Source organism: Phodopus roborovskii, unplaced genomic scaffold, assembly GCF_943737965.1.
Source record: "Phodopus roborovskii unplaced genomic scaffold, PHOROB, whole genome shotgun sequence".
Taxonomy (NCBI): domain Eukaryota; kingdom Metazoa; phylum Chordata; class Mammalia; order Rodentia; family Cricetidae; genus Phodopus; species Phodopus roborovskii.
The window spans coordinates 2559914-2578078 of NW_026126443.1; the positions used below are offsets into that span (position 1 = coordinate 2559914).

An 18165-nucleotide genomic window follows, 5' to 3' on the forward strand; every position below is an offset into this window, starting at 1 on the left:
AACATTGAGAGAGTACTGGGTCATGTGGCACCTATAGGAATTGCTGGAGAACAAAGTGAGAGTTGATAGCAAGAAGAAATGAGCAGAGAATTGAGCAAGAAGGTGGTGCCAAAGGGTCTTCAGTTTGACCCTGAGCTGCTTGGAATTCATCCTGTAGGTTAGTACACCACAAGAATGTAGGTGGCTCATGGAATGATTTCAGTCTGTTCAGGGACTTGACATTAAATAACACTGAATCACACAGTGAGAAACTTAATCCCTTTTCAATTAGCATTTAACCCAGCTGTTTAGCCAAGAAGAAAGCCTCCATTTGGTGTCAGTATGTCTCACACTTCTTCAGTACCTGGAAATTTCCTTTTAAAAGGTAGCTCAAGTTTAGACTAGGCAAGGATAGGTGATTAGAATTACCTTCTTTTCATTGTGTACCTGTTTGTAGTTAGTGTCTATTATGCCAGGTGGTTCATCTCTTTCATTAATGCTATAAAACATTTCTTTTTTTTAATATATAATTTTCATTTTCTTTTTTTCCCTCACATGCACCCTGACCACCCTCCCCTCCCATTCCCCCACCCCAATTCCACATGTAGGGCAATGCCATCCAAGTAGGGTCATGTATATCTGTCAGGTCATTTGAAGTAGGGACTAGGACTTCTCTCCTGTCTCTAGGTTAAGGCATTATCCCTCCATGGGGGATGTGTTCACAAGGTCTTTTTGTGCACAAGGTCTTTTTGAGTTTTAAGAGCAGTGTAAGAATGTCAGTAAGAGGTGAAAATAAGGAAGGGTGGGGAGGAAGGTAATAGAATTTGGTGTGAAGAGAGAAGTGTAGGATATGAAAATCCATATGGATTCAGGTGAACACCTTAGGGCACTGGCAAGTCTTTTGAGCATAAGGGGAGAACTGGAACTGTGTTTGAGATTCTAGTCAGAGGCTCCTGCTGTCACCGTGTGTGGTGCACCAGATGTGGTCTTTGCTTCAGTGTCTGTAGCTCCTTGTTTGGACTGTACCCATGTAAAAGTTGTGCACCTATTCTTCACTTCACACTGCTGTGCTCATGCCTGCCTTGGGCTCTCCGTATTTTTTGCTCAGTCGAATTGTAGTGCATTTCCATTAGACATTATGTGGTTTACTCCCTACTTTGATGTCTGCTCGGGCATCACTCCTCAGTCAGGCCTCACTTGATCAACTATAGCAACTCTCAATCCTTTACACTGCTGTGCATTTCTTCATTGTATTTGTCCCCACCTAACAGCAACACAACCTGTAATGGTCTGGTCACGTCCTCTATTTCCCATCTCTTGCACTAGAGTTTGAGTTCTCAGACTGTAGGGGAGTGCTGCTTCACTACTGGCTTTGAAGGCTTATACTGAGCTTCTCAATCAAGAATATGGTCAGTGCTGAGTAGACGAGGAAGGGGAGGAGCAGAATAACTTGGGATGGATGGTACCACTCAGTGTGGATTGAGACACTAAGAGGGGCTGGAACACTTGAACTGAGCGGTGCAAGCAATATATTTAGGTGGTTTGTTACAGCTGTCAGGCTCTCCTGTGCTGAGAGCCACATCCATGTCCAGCTTACAGCAAGTGGAGGACAAAGCCGGTATCCAGTGAGGAGGGTGGAGTAGATGGGAGAGAAAACCAAGGAACAGGAGCTCCAGAGGAGGCCAAAGGAGTGTGTACTCCGTGTTACTCTATAGTGGCAGCTTGGCCACACCTTGTGAGCTTTTGTCCCTTGCTCTTGGCAGCACTGCCCAGAGGAACACACTCTGAAAATGGAATTATTCTGTGTCAGCTGTCCAATAGAGAAACCACCCCTCTGTGGCCTCCAGTCACTTGAGAAGTGGTTTGTGTGCTTGAACAATCTATGCCAAAATGCTTATCATTTTGATTTTTTTTACATTGAAACACCTGTATTTGAATAGATGGTATCATGTTGAATGGTGTAGCAGTGTTTGTTATTATAAAGGGTCAAAGACAGAAGCATAGTCAGTAAACAACAGAGAAATAACAGAAAAAAAGAGGGAAAAATCATAATGTTATCATGGAACATGAGCAGGGTTCCATAGCATTAGGAATATGAAGTATTCTATAGCAACACAAAAGTAAAGGATTATTGGCTTTGTAAAGTCACATTAATTGCAGTTATCAACTTCTTTTTAATGGAAAATGAGTTTAAACAACAGGGGTGAGGTAAAATAATCATAAAACAAGCCATTCAAAGAAAATATTAATGGCATGGGAAGGTGTTTTCAGTATATGGAGAAGCTAAAAGGGGCATTCATAACACAGCTTGATCTCTATTGTTCAACATATACATGTGTCTACATCTTTGGTAGATTTGTGGGTGATTTTCAGTTCATAGTTGACATTTTACCTGTCAGAAATATCTGCAAGGATATTGTCTTAGTGGGGAGAAACAAATGGAGTGAAAGCTTAGTTTGACCAAATTGTGGCTGCAGAACCAAAGCTGTAGACAAATACAATAACTAAAGAGTTACCAGTGCATATTTCTAAAATTAGCAACAGTCTTCCTATTTCTCTCCCAAACCCCAAGGACAGATAGTGGAGATATCTTACTTCATGGTTTCTAGCTGCGATATCAACATATCAGAGATCTCTGCATCTTCTTAGTATAAAGTGGGAGAAGCTTTCCCTTTGATGCACTCTACACAGTCCAAAGACCAGTATAGAAACCAAGCATCAGTTGGGCATCATTTTACAGGTTGGAGTCAGGGTGCTTGCAGTTGCAGCCATGTTCTACAGAACACTAGATGGCACTCCATGCCTGGCACCAGGTAAAGATAGGCTGGAGTCATTCAGGTATGAATTTATCATTTCCCTTCAGACACTTTAAAGCATTTCTTATTTTTTTGCTTGTGAGCCTACCCTTTAGCATCTGAGTCATCTCTCCTGACTTAAAGGATTTTCTTATGTGTGAAACCCAGTGTGTGATGAAATCTAATCCTTCGTATAGTAACAGCACATTAGCCCTCCTGTATTTGAGTGTCAGAGCAGGCTTGCTCCCATTAATCCACAGTTCCCAGAAGTAAGTGGTTCAATGCAATCCCTCTGATTGGAATAGAGTGTTCTACAAATGAATCAGGCTGTGATTCTTCTTAAAACAAACAACCCAAAATTTGTGTTTCTCAGGGGCTGGTGAGCTGACTCAGCATTTAAGAACTCTTCCTTCTCTTGCAGAGAGAACGAGGGGTCAATTCCCAACACCCACAAGGCAGGTCACAACTTTCTGTAACTCTAGTCCCAAGACAGTCTAATGGTTCCTTTCCTGACTTCAGCAGGTACCAGGCATGCACATCTTAGACATACATACAAGCAAGACAGCAATATACATGAAATAACACAATAATTTAAAAAAATTGTTCATGGCAACAAATGTTATTTTTAATCATGATTGTGCTAATCCAGCTTCTGCCTAACTTCTAACTGGGGCCTTTGATACAAAACAACAAAGAAACAAATTCCAAACCTACAAAAACCAGTGGGCTGTATACAGTTTTTACAGCCATCCCAGTGCTTGGCACTGCAATACGTTAAGAACATTCAACTGATAACCACCCCTGCCTGAGAAGATGGCACTGACAATTCATTTCTAAGCCATTCCTGGTGAGAACACAGGAATATACAGGTTGGAAATACAGAGGCAGAGGTATTGATTAGAATGGTGCAGATTCAGCCTCATATAGAGCCCTGGAAAACACAGCAATAGATTTCAAATACCCAGGAAAATCTCAACTTTATAATATAAAAATTCCATCAACTTAGAATGACAAAGTCTCAGCAACCATGTAGTCTACATTTTTTTGGGGGGGGGGATCCCAAAACAAACAAACAAAAAATAGCATTCCTTTATCCGTTTTTATGATGCCAATCTCAGTTTGAGTAATGATATGAGGTAGGACCTTCTTTACCAGAGAAAAATAAAATTCATAGAAATACCTTGAAGTGAGGCTCAGAGGGGTCGCAAAGCTGACAGTGTGTGCAAGTATGAGTGTTTACAATGACTAGTGAAAAAACCAGCAACCACAACTTTCTCTGGAATATTTACGGCCTGAGACTGCTTGAATGCAGAGACTTCCTACCAGAGTGAATTATCTCTTCCTCCTGTGTTGTATGTACTAAACAAGCTGAGCTTCTGAAGGCTAGGTTGTAATGACTTCGCTAAACCAAAGCTAAATGATAAATGAGTGTTTATTGTGGAACAATTACACAGAAAAATACAAAGAACTGAGGGAGCATTTTCCTACCAGATCTACTGACCTACCAGAAAGACCAAGTGAACGAAAGACATGCCTCATGCTTCGCTCCTTCCCCTTCCGTCCACCTGAAGTCACACCCAAAGGAGTGTGGCCACTGTTACAGGTTCACAGACCAGCTGCCTACAAGCTTCTTTGGTTGTTTCTTGTGGTACTATGCTCCATCAGAGTGAATACGGCCTACCTGACCCCAACTTTTCCACCTATATTTGTCTGTCCTTTCATCCCCTACATAACAAAATGGGGTACCACTGGTAGAGTGGACATGAAGAAGGGAATGTGCAAATACATTGCTTTTGTAATTGGAAAAGGCCCCCAGTGTGCATCCATTTGTGAACACATCAACTGAAATTGCTATGTTAAATTTAAACTGGAACAAAGGGAATTTACTTCATGTGAAGCTATGGAGATGCTCAGTGGATAAAGTGCTTGAGAGGCAATCATGAGGACATGAGTTCAAATTCCCAGAGCAACTGCACATCTGTGACCCCACTACTCTTTTGGCAAGATGAAAAGTGAGACCAGGAGCTTGCCAGCCAGCCTCACTAACATACACAGCAGTAAAAAGCAAAGACATTATGTTTCATACAATGTGAAAGGCAAGGGCTGATACACATGGTTGTCTTCTGACCTTTACTTGTGTGTTGTGGCAACATGTGTCTGTACTTCATACACACACACACACACACACACACACACACACACACACACACTCACACACATACACAGACAGACACAATACATTCACAGAGAGAACGGAGAGAGCCAGAGCCAGAGAGGGGAGGGGACTTTGGGAGCACTCCTTATCTGTGAGCCTTTGAAAACAGTACACTACTTATTATTCCTTAGACTCTGAGCTGATACAAGCCACAATGACAAGTCATAGTTGTATTAATGTAGCCATTAGGGAAAAGAGGAAAGTTCTGAACTTTCAGGCCATATTGAAACAGACTTTATCGCCTTTTAACAAAAAACGAAAGCATCAGTTGACTTTCTGATGCTGGAGGGCAGAACCACTGTGTCTTGGAAGATAAGAGCAGATGAAAACACATACATTGAGCTAAATGTTGACTTCCCACAGTGAGGAAGGCCAGGCCACTCCTTTCTAATCTTCTTTTTTCCCTTTTTGTGTAAGTTTGGGTGGACGCATGTATTAATCTCTTGATGTAGCTATAGCAAAGTGACAGAAACTTAAGGATGTAAGAGAACACCTCGTGCCTTTATTACCCATGACTAGAAATCTTAATCTGTTTCATAGGCCTGAAGTTGAGTTGTGTGCAGGGCAGCAACCACATTGCAAGCAGCTGTGTAAAGAAGACTCTTTCTTTCTCTTTGCAGCTTCTACTGGCTGCAAGTATTACCTGGCTTATGTCTCTTTTCTCCAGTCTTGTATTTCTCTTCCAGAAAATCTACCCAATCTGTTTTTGTCACTGTATCACCACAATCAGGCTTCTTCTTGCATCATTCTCACCTAGAAACTTATGATTACACAGACTCCACATGAATCTACTAACATAACCTCTCCACCTCAGGCTACTTAGTTATATCTTTGCATGTTTTGGGAGCTTGGGCAGGAACATCTGTGAGAGACCATTATTTGGCCTGTCAGATAATAATAATTGAACTCTTTCTTAGACACACAAGGCTTATCCTCTGTCTATGTCACACCCTTCTTTATTAGCCCAGATGGGAGCTGGTAGAAGCTGTTATAGCTGTTATAAGAATATTTCGTTATTGAATGGATTCAGGGAGAAGGAGGAGGAAGAAGAAAAGGAGGAACAGGAACAGGAGGAGAAAGAGGGAACACACACACACACATGCACACACACACACACACACACACACAGAGAGAGAGAGAGAGAGAGAGAGAGAGAGAGAGAGAGAGAGAGAGAGAGAGAGAGAGAGAATGAGAACCATTGGTCAACATTGGGAGGAAAATAGTGGGAGTAGGAGAAGAATTGGAGGGAAAGAAATGGGAATAGGTTTGATCAAAACACATTATATTCACATGCAAATATGTGTTGTTAAAAATACACTTAAAAAGAAAAGTTCTTCAAATCCCAAGTTCAATCACATTTTCAACCCAATCTTTTACTGTGCATTGACACATTTCCTGATGAAGTGAGTCATTTCCTTTCTATGTCCTTTGTGTTTTGTCTCCTGTGAGAAGCCAGGGTGGCAGATAAGGACAAACTTGAGAGTTCTTAACTAGAAACATCATAATGTGACTGTTAACCATTGTAACTTCTCTGGTAATCCAACCACCCCAGAGCCATATCAAGAAGCAATGAGCTACAACTAACCCTCACAGTTCACTTCACTGCTGCTTGCCTCTACAGAGCACCTTAATTGTTGGTGTGGTTTAGGAAACCACCGATCTTGATAGGATTTAAAAACAGCAAGTTTCTTTATTTATTCCTAAATCTCTGACTTGGCTCAAAAAAAAAAAAAAAAAAAAAAAAAAAAAAAGGCAGGAAACCCTAAGCTTGGTTTTACACATGTTGAAAGTATACAAAGAAGTAGTTTGCTGAAAAAACAAAACAAAACCAAGTATATCAACAAGCGCAATCATCAGCATCACCCTCATTATTGTCATCATTAAAAGCATCATTGTCAACATCAGCAGCACTATCATCATTGTCATCAACAACAGCATCATCATCATTTGTAGAAACAGCAGCAGCAGCCGTAGCTACATCAGTATCAGAACAGCTTGTACTCTAGGTACTACTTTTTGCATCCATAACGTAGCACTCACACACACACACACACACACACACACGCACACATAAAAAAATTACTAAATGATCACAATTTATGATTGAGTAAATTGAACCATGGAGAGATTGGGCAGGTTTCCCAAATAATATGTCCAGGAAGTTGCCAGGCTAAAATTCAAATATACTATGTACTTTAGTTTTTTTTTCCTCTTTCATCAAACTTATAGCAATTCTCATGCCTCAGCTCCCCAGTGCTGTGATTATAGGTATGAGTCATCACCTTCAACGGCAGTGTCTTATTTATTGCATTATATTTTCTCTATATGTTATTATTTTTCTTGTTGCATTATCAAACAAGCAAATGTGAGGAAAAAAGAAAGATTTTCGATGAATGTGAACATACTCTGGGATTTATTTTCCCTTTAACCATTTCTATTGAAGTATTGAGAAGCATGAATGCTTGCCCTCCTTGAAAATCATAGCCTCCTTTTTTCATTAGCCATGTGTATACACATACATATATAAATATACATTAGTCATTTGTACATATGGTAGCAAAATGTGAACTTCCATTCTTTACTGTTGCTCAACAGTTTTAAGAATGTTTTTATTTTTTGTTTTTGGCAATTTTGTATTTAAATATTTCTGAGATTATAACACAATTACATAATTTGTTCTTCCCTTTCCTCCCTCCAAACCCTTCATACATCCCTTCTTGTTCTCTTTCAAAATCATGGCCTCTTTTTCATTAGTCATTGTTTCATATATAAAAATGCACATACAAATATATTTCTAATAAAATAAATATAGCTTGCTCAGTTTGCATAGGGTTACTTGTAACTGTGTTTTCAGGAATGACCATTTGCCACTGGAAAACCATTGTTGCATTCTTACCTGTGTAAGACTATTTCTTCAGCTCTTGGTGTTCTTTAATCCAGTGCTTTACACTGTTTGGCTAGAATACCAATTTGGTATTCTTTAGATGCTTACAGTTCTTTGTGGATGGCTAAAGCCTCCTGAGCTTTCCTCTGTCTACTTTAGCATGTCTATTGTTGTTCTTGTTCAGCTCAGATTTAGGCAGGCAGCCAAGTTGGTTAGATTTCATGTGTGTAGCTTCTGACATTTGTAGGCAATAATACCCCACAGAAAGCTCCCTATTCCTGCTTCGTACAGTTTCCCGTATCCTGTTAAACAATGATCTCTGAGTCTTATGTGTGGGAGTTGCTTTGTAGATGCATTTGGTGGAACTCAGCTCCAAAACTCTGCTTATTTTGTTTGGTAAAGATATTTTTATTTAAGCATTTCATATATGAGTACACTATATTTACTTCCTTTGTATCCCATCTAGGTCCTCCTCTAGGCCCCAACCATGTTCATATATAATATCCTTGGCCATATATATTATATATAAAATATATTACAGGCCAATTAGTGTCACTTTTATTTCCAAGTGATTAGGATTGATCCCTTATGCTGTTAACAGTTTTAAAAATGAAATTTCAGACCTTTTTTTTTTCAGAAGAATGTCGTATTTTATGTACACTTTTGTAGGACTTTTTCCTACTTCTCTATGCCAGTCAGAATAGTCTCATTTTGAATGATTGCACAGTGATCTACTAAATTATTATGGTTGAAAATATAATACCAAACATGTTTTGAATAATCAAAGCTGGACTCTGCTTTTTATCCTCATCCCCTGGATGTTACACACACCAGGACAGTTTGTTCTATTGGAGGCTAACGGACATGCTAAAAGCAGAGGGAATCAATCATTCATTTATTCTTCTTGAGGAATTTTCACTTCCTAGAAAACAGCTATACCCACTTCTCTGTATGTTCATGCATTATTCTGTACATTACAGGGCTTAAGGAGGAGATCACATGATGAAGCCTTGAAAGGCACAGGCACTGTTAAGACACATGATGAAATATTTCCTAGAGTAATGCTTCAGTAAGTAAAAAGGGTGTAAAGTGCAGTCTCCCTGACCAAGGGAGTTCTCCCAATTTGCTCTAAGCCCTACAACACTCATCTCCATCACAAACCAAGCCTGTCCAATCAGAGAAATGTTTTTCTTTTGCTGTCAAACCAGCCTAGGTCAGGTACTCCCTCAATGCAGGAGGTCCAACACACCTGCTCCCTCAATGAGAGAAGTCCAACACACCTGTTGACTCAATGCAGGAGGCCCAAAGCACCAGCTTCCTCAGTGCCGGGGGTCTAACACATCTGCCCCCTGAAAGAAGTCCAAAACACCTACTCCCTCACTGCAGGAGGTCCAACACACCCCCTCCCTCAATGCAGGAGGTGCAATACACTTGCTCCCTCAAAGTAGGAGGTGTAACACAACCTAAGAAGCTTCCTTCAAGTTCCAAGGACCCTGCATACAGAGAAAACAACAAACCAAAGCCAAATCAAATCAACAGCAACAGAAGATTAGAGAAATTGAAGGAAAGAGTAAGAATTGCCCTAGTTTATTTTTGCTCTGCTAAATCTCTGTGCTCCCATCTTGTAAAGAAAGGCCCAGAAGAACAATTGGGTATTTTTAAGGCTCCCATCAGTTTGCCATTCATGCAGCCATTCAAAACTCAGTGCAGTACATGCTATGTAGTATTATATTTTCTTGCTAAATTTTCAGACCACATTTTTGTTCTGTACTTTTCTCTCTGTGTGACGGTAGTTAGAATAGACAGGAAGAACAACAAGAGGAATTCTCATCTCTATAACTGAGTGTTGCTGCTAAAATGAGCAGTGTCATGCTGTGAGAACCCTGCATAGTCACTTGGGAGAAATGGCAATCAGTGTTGCTGGTTTGCAAATTGTTATCAGTCCATTAAGAAATGAGTTATCTGTGCCAGCTTGAACCAACACACTGAGTCCTTCATCAAGAAACATTTTCAGTAACAAACAAAAGTGTTGAATACATTAAGTTGCACACAACAGGAGGGTGGGGCACATTCTATGTCCATAGACTCTTGAGTGAAAAATTTGCCAAAAACAGAACAACAAAAATCAACTTGTGATGGATATAACAGAACTAGGTGTCTCAACAGCCTTCTGCTTTTCATATTGTAGTTTCAATGGGAGTGTCTAGAGTTTTAGATATTGTTTTGTTAGGTGTGGCATAAGTAAAATTTGCTATTGGTATAGAAACAGGTCTGTGTGTTCCCAGGCAGGTGTGCTAGCTACTTGTGAACCAATTTGTTCTTTTAAAAAAACGAGAAGGTGAGTGCAGACAGATATGGAGCTCTTTTGACTGATGAAGGAGAGAGATTAAGACATATTTTTGTTCTTTCCTTGAAACATTGTTTCACCATGTAGCCTAGGTTAGCCTTGAACCCATGCTTCTTCCTCACCTTCCTAAGTATGAGAGTCACCTGTTTTGGCAATGGCTCTTAGAAGAAGATGTACTGCTCCTTCTCAGCTCATTGACCAACTCTTTTCTGGTAGTTATCTGGCTACAAAATAGATTTACCCATACTACTTTTTACTTTCTCATTTCGTTTATGAAACAAATCAGAAGGCTAAGGATCACTCTTTATTGAAGAGAATAGATGGTATGAGATAGAGTGACTTGCCAAGGATGGCAATGGCCAAAGAGAGACAGAGGTGGATCAGAGATCTTTTGACCATTATTTCATAAATTTTGACTATTTTTTCAAAAGTGGTAGGGATTTGACTGAAGTACTCATGAAACAAATCTGATAGCACAAAATATACATGGTGCCTTCTGCAACACCAGAGATACAAAACACTAAGCATCTAGTCATTGAAATTAGTAATCAATTATAAGCTGAATTATAAATTGAGTCCAAGATATAATAGTCAAATAATATCAGGACCAAATATATTCCTCATAGACTAGGTGATGTTGTTGCAAACACAAATAAAAGCAAAACAGACTAATTCTTCAATGAATGATGACTGCTATTCTCTTCTATACTACTTATTTAGAGAAAAAAATGATAGGATTAAGAAAACAATCAAATTATCAAATTAATAAAAGTCCTCTAAATTAATCCAGGCCTCTGATTTTGATGTAGAACTTGAACATGATCACTACTAGAAAAAGATTCTGCATCACTTGACATTCAATGTGAAATCACTTATCAATTTGGCAATAATTAGGTGCTACTAGTAGCATTGGTTACAAACCACAGAAAAAGTACTTTCCTGGGGGTATGGAGCAAGCAAATATGTTGCTTCAAATAGAACAGTGCTTCTCAACCTTCCTAAGGATGCAACCCTTTAATACACTTCTGCATGTTGTGGTGACCCTCAACCATAAAATTATTTTCATTGTTACTTCATAACTATAATTTGTTGCTGTTATGAATTGTAATGTAAAAAAAAAAAATGAAAGCATTGGTTTGGCAAAGGAGTCATGGCCCACAGCTTGAGAACCACTGACATAGAGCAAGTCAAAGAAAACCAACACAACTTAGAGCCGGTCTGTAAAAAATTAGTGCCCTTTCCTTGTCCTCCTGAGGCACTTGTTATACAGTGGAATCATGTTCTTTACTTGATCCCATGCATAATTACTGTTGTATTAGCTAAATCCTTTTTTTAAAAAGACCTCATTCTTAGCTTAGTACTGCCAGAGAAAATGGATGATCTAACATACCAACATGTACATAATAGCAATATGGCTTATGAGACAAACTGAGGATTGATTCACCTAACTAGAACTGGAAACTTTAAGGGGTGGGGAGTTCATGTCATTAATAAAGTGTTTGCCTTGCACACATGAGGGCTTGAGCTTGATTCCAAGTATGGTAGAATAGGAAGATAAAGACAAGCAGATCCCTAGTAATTACCAGTCAGTAGACTTGTTTATTAGGTGAGGTCCAGGCCAGTGAGAGATTTTGGCTCAAACATTTAGTTGAAAAGAGGGAGGATGGATCACATGAGCTGGGGGGGGGGGATGCGGTCAGGATCATAATGGGGAAGTTCACAGAGACAGCTGAGCAGAGCTCATGAACTCTGGATAGATAGCTGGCAGCCTGCATGGAACTGAACTAAGCACTCTGCACGTGGGTGACAGTTGTGTGGCTTCCTTTGCAATGCGGGTGGTCTGTTTGTTGGACCCTGGTAGTGGGACCAAGATCTATACCTGGTGTATGAGCCCATTGCTTATGGTGGGATGCCTTGCTCAGCCTTGCTGCAGCAAGGAGGGGCTTGGTTCTGCCATAACTTTAGGTGCCAGGCTTTGTTGATTTCCTATGGGAGGCCTTGTCTTTTGTGCAGAGTAGATGGGGAGTTGGGGGAGCTGAAGGGGGGAGCAGGAGGAAGGGAAGGGGGAAACTATGTTTAATATGTAAAATTATTAAAAGTTTGAAATAAAAACAAACAAACAAGTTTAGTGGTATTGAGGAAACATATCTTGGACCTCTACATATACCTGTACACATGTACATGTGGTACAAGTGTGTATTTAATGTGTATGGATGTTTGTACATGTACACATGCATACACACATTTGAACATAGTAGTGAAGTCACATTTGAAGCTAATGTACTTGTATGTGAGTCAATTATACTTCTTCCTTAGCTAATATAAACTAATGTGACTTTTAAACATTAAACATGTATTTTACCGAAGAATGTGTATGTACACAGAAGGTGAATTTTTTTCTGAAGAAACTACACAAAATTCCTAGAAAAAAAAAAGGTACTAAGGCAAAGGAAAAGAAATAAAGACCAAACTCCTGAATTCCTGCAACTTAAATGTGAATGAAACTTGGTCCATGGCAGCATTATTATTTGAAAGTTATGGCAATGTAATTCAGAACAAACTGATCATCTGAATGAAATGGGTCAGGCTCAGGAAGAAGTTTGAATATGGTGTTGAAGAAGGAATCTTCTGGGTGCAACTGTACTTTGACCCATTCCATGTAAAATTAATCTTTAATTACATGGTGATAATAAGCATATGTTTTCCAAAGTGAATAGTTGAGTCACTTACTATTGGTAGGTCCCTCCTTGAAGGAAATTAGTCCATTCCTAGTTGATGATCAGTGATCTCTACTTATGTTTTGTTTTGTTTTAATATTTTTATAAAACTTTAAACATTTATTTTTTATGTATTTAATGTATATGAATGTTTTACTTTCAAGTTTGTCCACATATCACACACATATTTTATACCTACAGAATCCAGAAGAGGACATCAGATCCCCTGGGACTGCAGTTGGAGATGGTTGTGAGTGTCCATGTGGATGCTGGGAGTTAAAGATGGATTCTCCATAAGAGCAGCTAGTGCTCCTAACCACTCAGCCATCTTCCCAGCCCTGTGTATATGTTTTCAATTGGATATTGAAATAAAACACGAATTTTGACAATTTCATTGGTATTACCTTCCATTCAAGGAAAAAAAAATAACCAGGTAAATAAAACCTCCCTGTGTGTGGGGTGGAGGTCAAGGAAAAATGAGAGGACAGCTGTTGCTGCCCCTGCTCTGAAAGCAGTTTGGGATTGTTTGACTCCATGGAACACTTTTGTTTTCCTTGGCTGTGTGGGTAAGTCTACTTTCTTCTAGTAGTCTTTATTCAGGCATCAGATAATCAACAAATGAGGTCATTGTTCAGTAGGCTCCAAAGACAATGCCCGAATTAAGCTGGGTTTATTTAATGTGTAAAATGATTTTGACATCTTTTTATATCTAGAAGGTCTTTTAAAATATTACATCAGTATATTAGAGAAAGGCCCACTTTCCAGGAGAAGCCAGAGGAAGAGCAGCTATTAATTTTGCTGAAAGCAAAATTGTGCTCACATCCCAACAGTGCACATTACAGTGACTTGGCATTGAGCAGGAAAACTTAAATGTAAAATATTGTAGAACGACATACTAATATGCTGATATACTACAAGATAGGTAAGGCAAGTTAGATATATGTGAATTTAAAATGCAAGGAGAGATGGAAGGAAAATCCTCAGTGGTACAAACTAGGTCTGAGTCACCTAGTGATCTTTACCTTTCAAGATGTGTACCATGAAAGCCCCGTGAGGACAGTGATTTAAGACACAGAAGTCAATGCTCATGGCTGAGTATTCACTTTATAGCCAGGTTGTAAGTGGCTCCCTGGAGGACTTAATTCTCAGTGTGGCCTTAAAGCTTGGAAGCTCACTGATTCTAGACACTGCTTTTTTTTTTTTTTAAATTTTTTTCTTTTTTTTCCCCCTTGTCTCCTTTCTGTGTGCTGTGTGCTGCATGCATCCGTCATGGAACACAGTTTCCCTTCCAACCAAGGGAACACTAATTTGGGGAGAAATTTCTCACTATTTTAAGAATCCTGCCAAATAATCTGCAAATGGGAATGAGTTTGGTGACTGTGACCATTATTGGCAACTTCTGAAGGATTAGGTAATAGGGAAGCAGTGATGAGCAGCCTATGTGCTGACTCCTGCATTTCATTAGGTCCTGCTTCTGCATATGTATTAATAGTGGTGTGGCCTGTGAATGCAATTTTGTGTTTCTTTGGCCACTGGCAATGTTGTGAACCCCTGTTTCCTGTGCCTTCTCATCTGCTGCTTACAGCCATTCAGATTCAGGTAACAGAAATATTTTAGATAACAGTTAATTAGCCTGCATTCTGCAGATCAGATCTCTAGAGCTCATCATTAAATGGAAATTGCCTGGGTAACTGCTGAAAGGAGTTCGTTCTTGTCTTTCCTAAGATTTAAAAATCCAAGATTTATTTTCTTTTCTAACAAAAGAAAATGTTAGTATTGCCCTAATATTTTAGACATAGATTCTATCAAACTTCTCACTGGTGCATTCCCTTACTCACTTTAGCCTTTATCTGTATATATGGATCAAAGATTTGAGGGAGATTAGAAATATCTTGCCAAACAAAGCACAGAGTGAAAATGGTGCTGAATTACAAATCTGCCAATGTCTAGACTCTTACTAGTCCAATGTTCATCGAGTTCCAGAACTTTCCTCAGTCTCTCTGTCTTTAAAATGGGACTATTTTCCTTCGTTGGCCTCACAAATATCTTGTAGAAGATGACACAAGTTGGTTTGACAAAAGCAGTCTATAAAATGCCAAGCCTCTATTGGTTAAAAGACCCTGTCTCTTTCTTGACTATCAAACCTCCTCATTGTTACATGCCAGCACCTAAGTCCACAGTTTTTTTTTTTTTTTTTTTTTTTTTTGTTGAAAATATGGTCACATATTTTTTCAAATCCATAAAAACTAAACTGCTACTTGTTTATTTTCAAATACAGAGAGCAGACGTGAGCTCAACCCAGCAATCACATGTCCAATCTCTGAGCCCTCATCATTATCAGGAAGATAGGGACAAAGAATCCATAGACTAGTCTCCCCATCTCATGCTCTCAGTAATTCCGGTGGTCCCTATTATCAGACTTCCAGTCACTGTTCTTCACCCATGGCCCCTGTACTAGTTGCACTTTTCAACTTACTAAAAGGAAGCCAAAGGGATGTGCTTTCCCTCACACCACAAAACGCTGGAATGCCTCTGAAGAACAGCAGCTGCTGTTTTTGTTACAGGCTTCCTGACTTCCCCCTGGGAGTTTATGACAGTGCTGAGTCTGGACTCCACCCCCATCCCTTACTTCTGTCTGGAACCCTTGATCGCTGTCCAAGGTTCTGAACCCCAACTTCAGGTGTCTGGAATCCATTAGTTTTCCCTCAGCTTGCCAAAACAAGGCCACCCCCACCTCACTGCCAGGCGCGCGCATGTTATCTCCACGTTTTCCCCTCGATCCACGACCCCTCAAACTTCGAATTTTTTTTTCCATCTGCGTTTAAATGTCTTATTCTATTTCGACTGAAGTCCTCCAACCTACCCCCTAGGAACATAGTCCAAGCCCCAAAGGTTATCAAAGTTAAAAAGTCCCATGCTTCACCCACACTCTTCCTCCCACTCTGGTCCCGTTTCCCCGCAGCGCACAGCACTCCACGCGCCAGACTCTTCTCACCTGACTCTCCCGAGGAAACTCATGGCGTACTATGCTCAGCACTGGGATGTGCAGGACAGAGCTGACTAAGTCTAGCTCCATCATCTCACCCTGGCTCTGGGGGAAGGCCAGCAGCGCCGAAACCCCTTGTACCACTACGGTGTGGCACACGCTCTGCAGAAAGGAGAAAGGGTCACTGCTCCACGGTGAGCTTGGGGAAGAGAAGGGCATAAGTGGTAGATCGCCCAGGCCCGCCTCGATGGCCATCACTACTTCCAAAGACAGGTTGTAGGGTAGTAGCCCTTCCACACGGTTCAGGTTTTCCACGGCGAACAGGAGGGCATCCCGCGGCCACAGGGTCTCGGCCCCCCGCGCTCTCCCCCGAGCTTCCGGGAGCCAGGCGGACCCCGGCCATGCAGGGTGCTCCCCAACCAGCGTGCGCCTTGCGAGGGCGCCGGTGGCCGCCACGTCCCGGACTCTGGCTCATCCCTCTGGGCACCCGCCCTGCCGCCGTCCTGAGCGCGGTTGGCTGAGCGAGGGGCCGTGGTCCAGGGCTGCAAGTGCACCGCGCCCACCCTCACCGCGTGTCCGATGCGCTTGAGGATCTGGCAGGGTTGCGGGTGCGAGGAGGAGCTGGGCACCCCGGCCAGCACTAGTGCACAGGGCGGCGGCAGCAGCAGACAGACCCTGCTTAGCAGCCACCACAAACTCAGTTTCCTCATTACTGAGACCCGCAGGGAGAAAGCGCGCCCCCTCCTGCGCCAGGCTCTCCCCTCCGCCGCCGCCGGAGGTCTCAGCCGCCTGAGGTCTCCGCCTCCAAGTCCGGAGCGCAGCTTCTCTAGACTCAGTGAAGCGGTCGTAGGAGCCGTACTGGTCCCTGGGCATTCCAAGTTGCAGTTTAGCGAACGCTGGGCTGTGTCGGATGCGGTTCCTGGGCTCCTCCGCCTATCATCCTCCTTAAGCTCAGCAGGCCAGCGGGCCAGCGCGGATCATCCGCGGCTTGGGCTCTCGGTCCCTGCCCACCCCATCTGCAGGGCGCCTGGGGCGCAGCGTCTGGCCCGGTGAGAAGCCGCCGGGCTTGCAAAGGGGCGGCAGTGACAGAGGAGCCGTGCTCCCTCTTGGCTGGCTTCTTTTCTTTTGCTGTTCAGTTCAGGCGACACCCCTTTATTTACTGGGGTGGCAGAGAGGGCGTTCACGCTCGGGGTGCAGAAAAGCAGCAGCCAAACCTGTTTCCCTTCCCAGCCGGCCACCCTATCGCAGGCTCCCCCAAAGCCTGCTTCATTTTCCCTCTTCCCTCTTTACTTCCTCTCTTCCTTTTCACTGCTGGGCTTTTCGCCCAGACGCCACCTCCGCGGCTTCCTCGGAGGAGCGACACAACTGGCCAGGGAAGGGTGGTTCTGCTCGGAGCGCCAAAGTTCTCCCCTCCTCAGCCGGCGCCTCCCTGTAGCCTAGCCCTGACGCCAGCCTGTCGCTTGGCTGCGCTAAACGCCCACTGATGGTGAGATTCTCCTGCCGCACAGTTCGGCTACGTTGCAAAGTCCTCGCCCCTCAAATGCTGGAGTTGGCAGTTGGCACAATTTCCTGTGGCGGATGAGCACAAAGACCGAACCCAGGAGAATTGTGCATGCAGAGTTGCTCCGGAGAGATCTGAAACCTAACTGAAACCCAATGGGTCACAGGGACCTGTTTAAAGACACTGTGACTTTAAGGCGCTTCCCTTGGAGACATTTTCCCCCAGTCTAGGGTATTAAAACAAGAATTATTTATACATCTGATTTTGTCTTGCTTCTTTGGCAGAAGAACATTTGCGTTTTAAAGGGGGTCTTGTGTGTTGTTATCTGAATAAAAATAAAACGAATTCAAAGCAATTCAATTAGTCAAAGTCAGGGGCAGAGAGATGGCCCAGGGTTAAATGTGCTTGTCACCAAGCCTGACAATTGGAGTTCGATTCCTAGGTTCTTCTACATGGTAAAAGGACAACTGAATCAGCAAGTTGTCTTAGAACCTGCACATGTATGCCATGGCGTGCTCCACCTGCTCACACCCATCCGGGACACAAAATAAATAAAATATAATAAAAATAGTTTCAGGTTCTGAAAACCATTTACCAGTTGTCCCTAGTACAGACCAAGAGTATCCACGTAGTAGTTTCTTGTGAGTTATTTCATTAGTAGTGCAATACAGAAGTCAGTGAGCCTGTTATTTAAACTTCCTCTCCATGGAGTAAACTGACATTAGAAGACAATGAAAGGGT

At 41.9% G+C, this 18165-nt stretch overlaps 1 protein-coding gene across 1 annotated transcript in view; it reads right to left on the minus strand.

Moving 5' to 3' along the window:
- Grin3a (glutamate ionotropic receptor NMDA type subunit 3A) overlaps positions 1–16717 on the minus strand; it is a 187026-nt gene extending 170309 nt beyond the window's left edge. Inside the window, 2 exon segments of the mRNA XM_051187802.1 lie at positions 15933–16295; positions 16298–16717. Coding sequence (XP_051043759.1) covers positions 15933–16295; positions 16298–16633 — 699 coding nt within the window. The 5' untranslated portion in view covers positions 16634–16717.
- Between the last annotated feature and the right edge of the window lie 1448 nt (positions 16718–18165).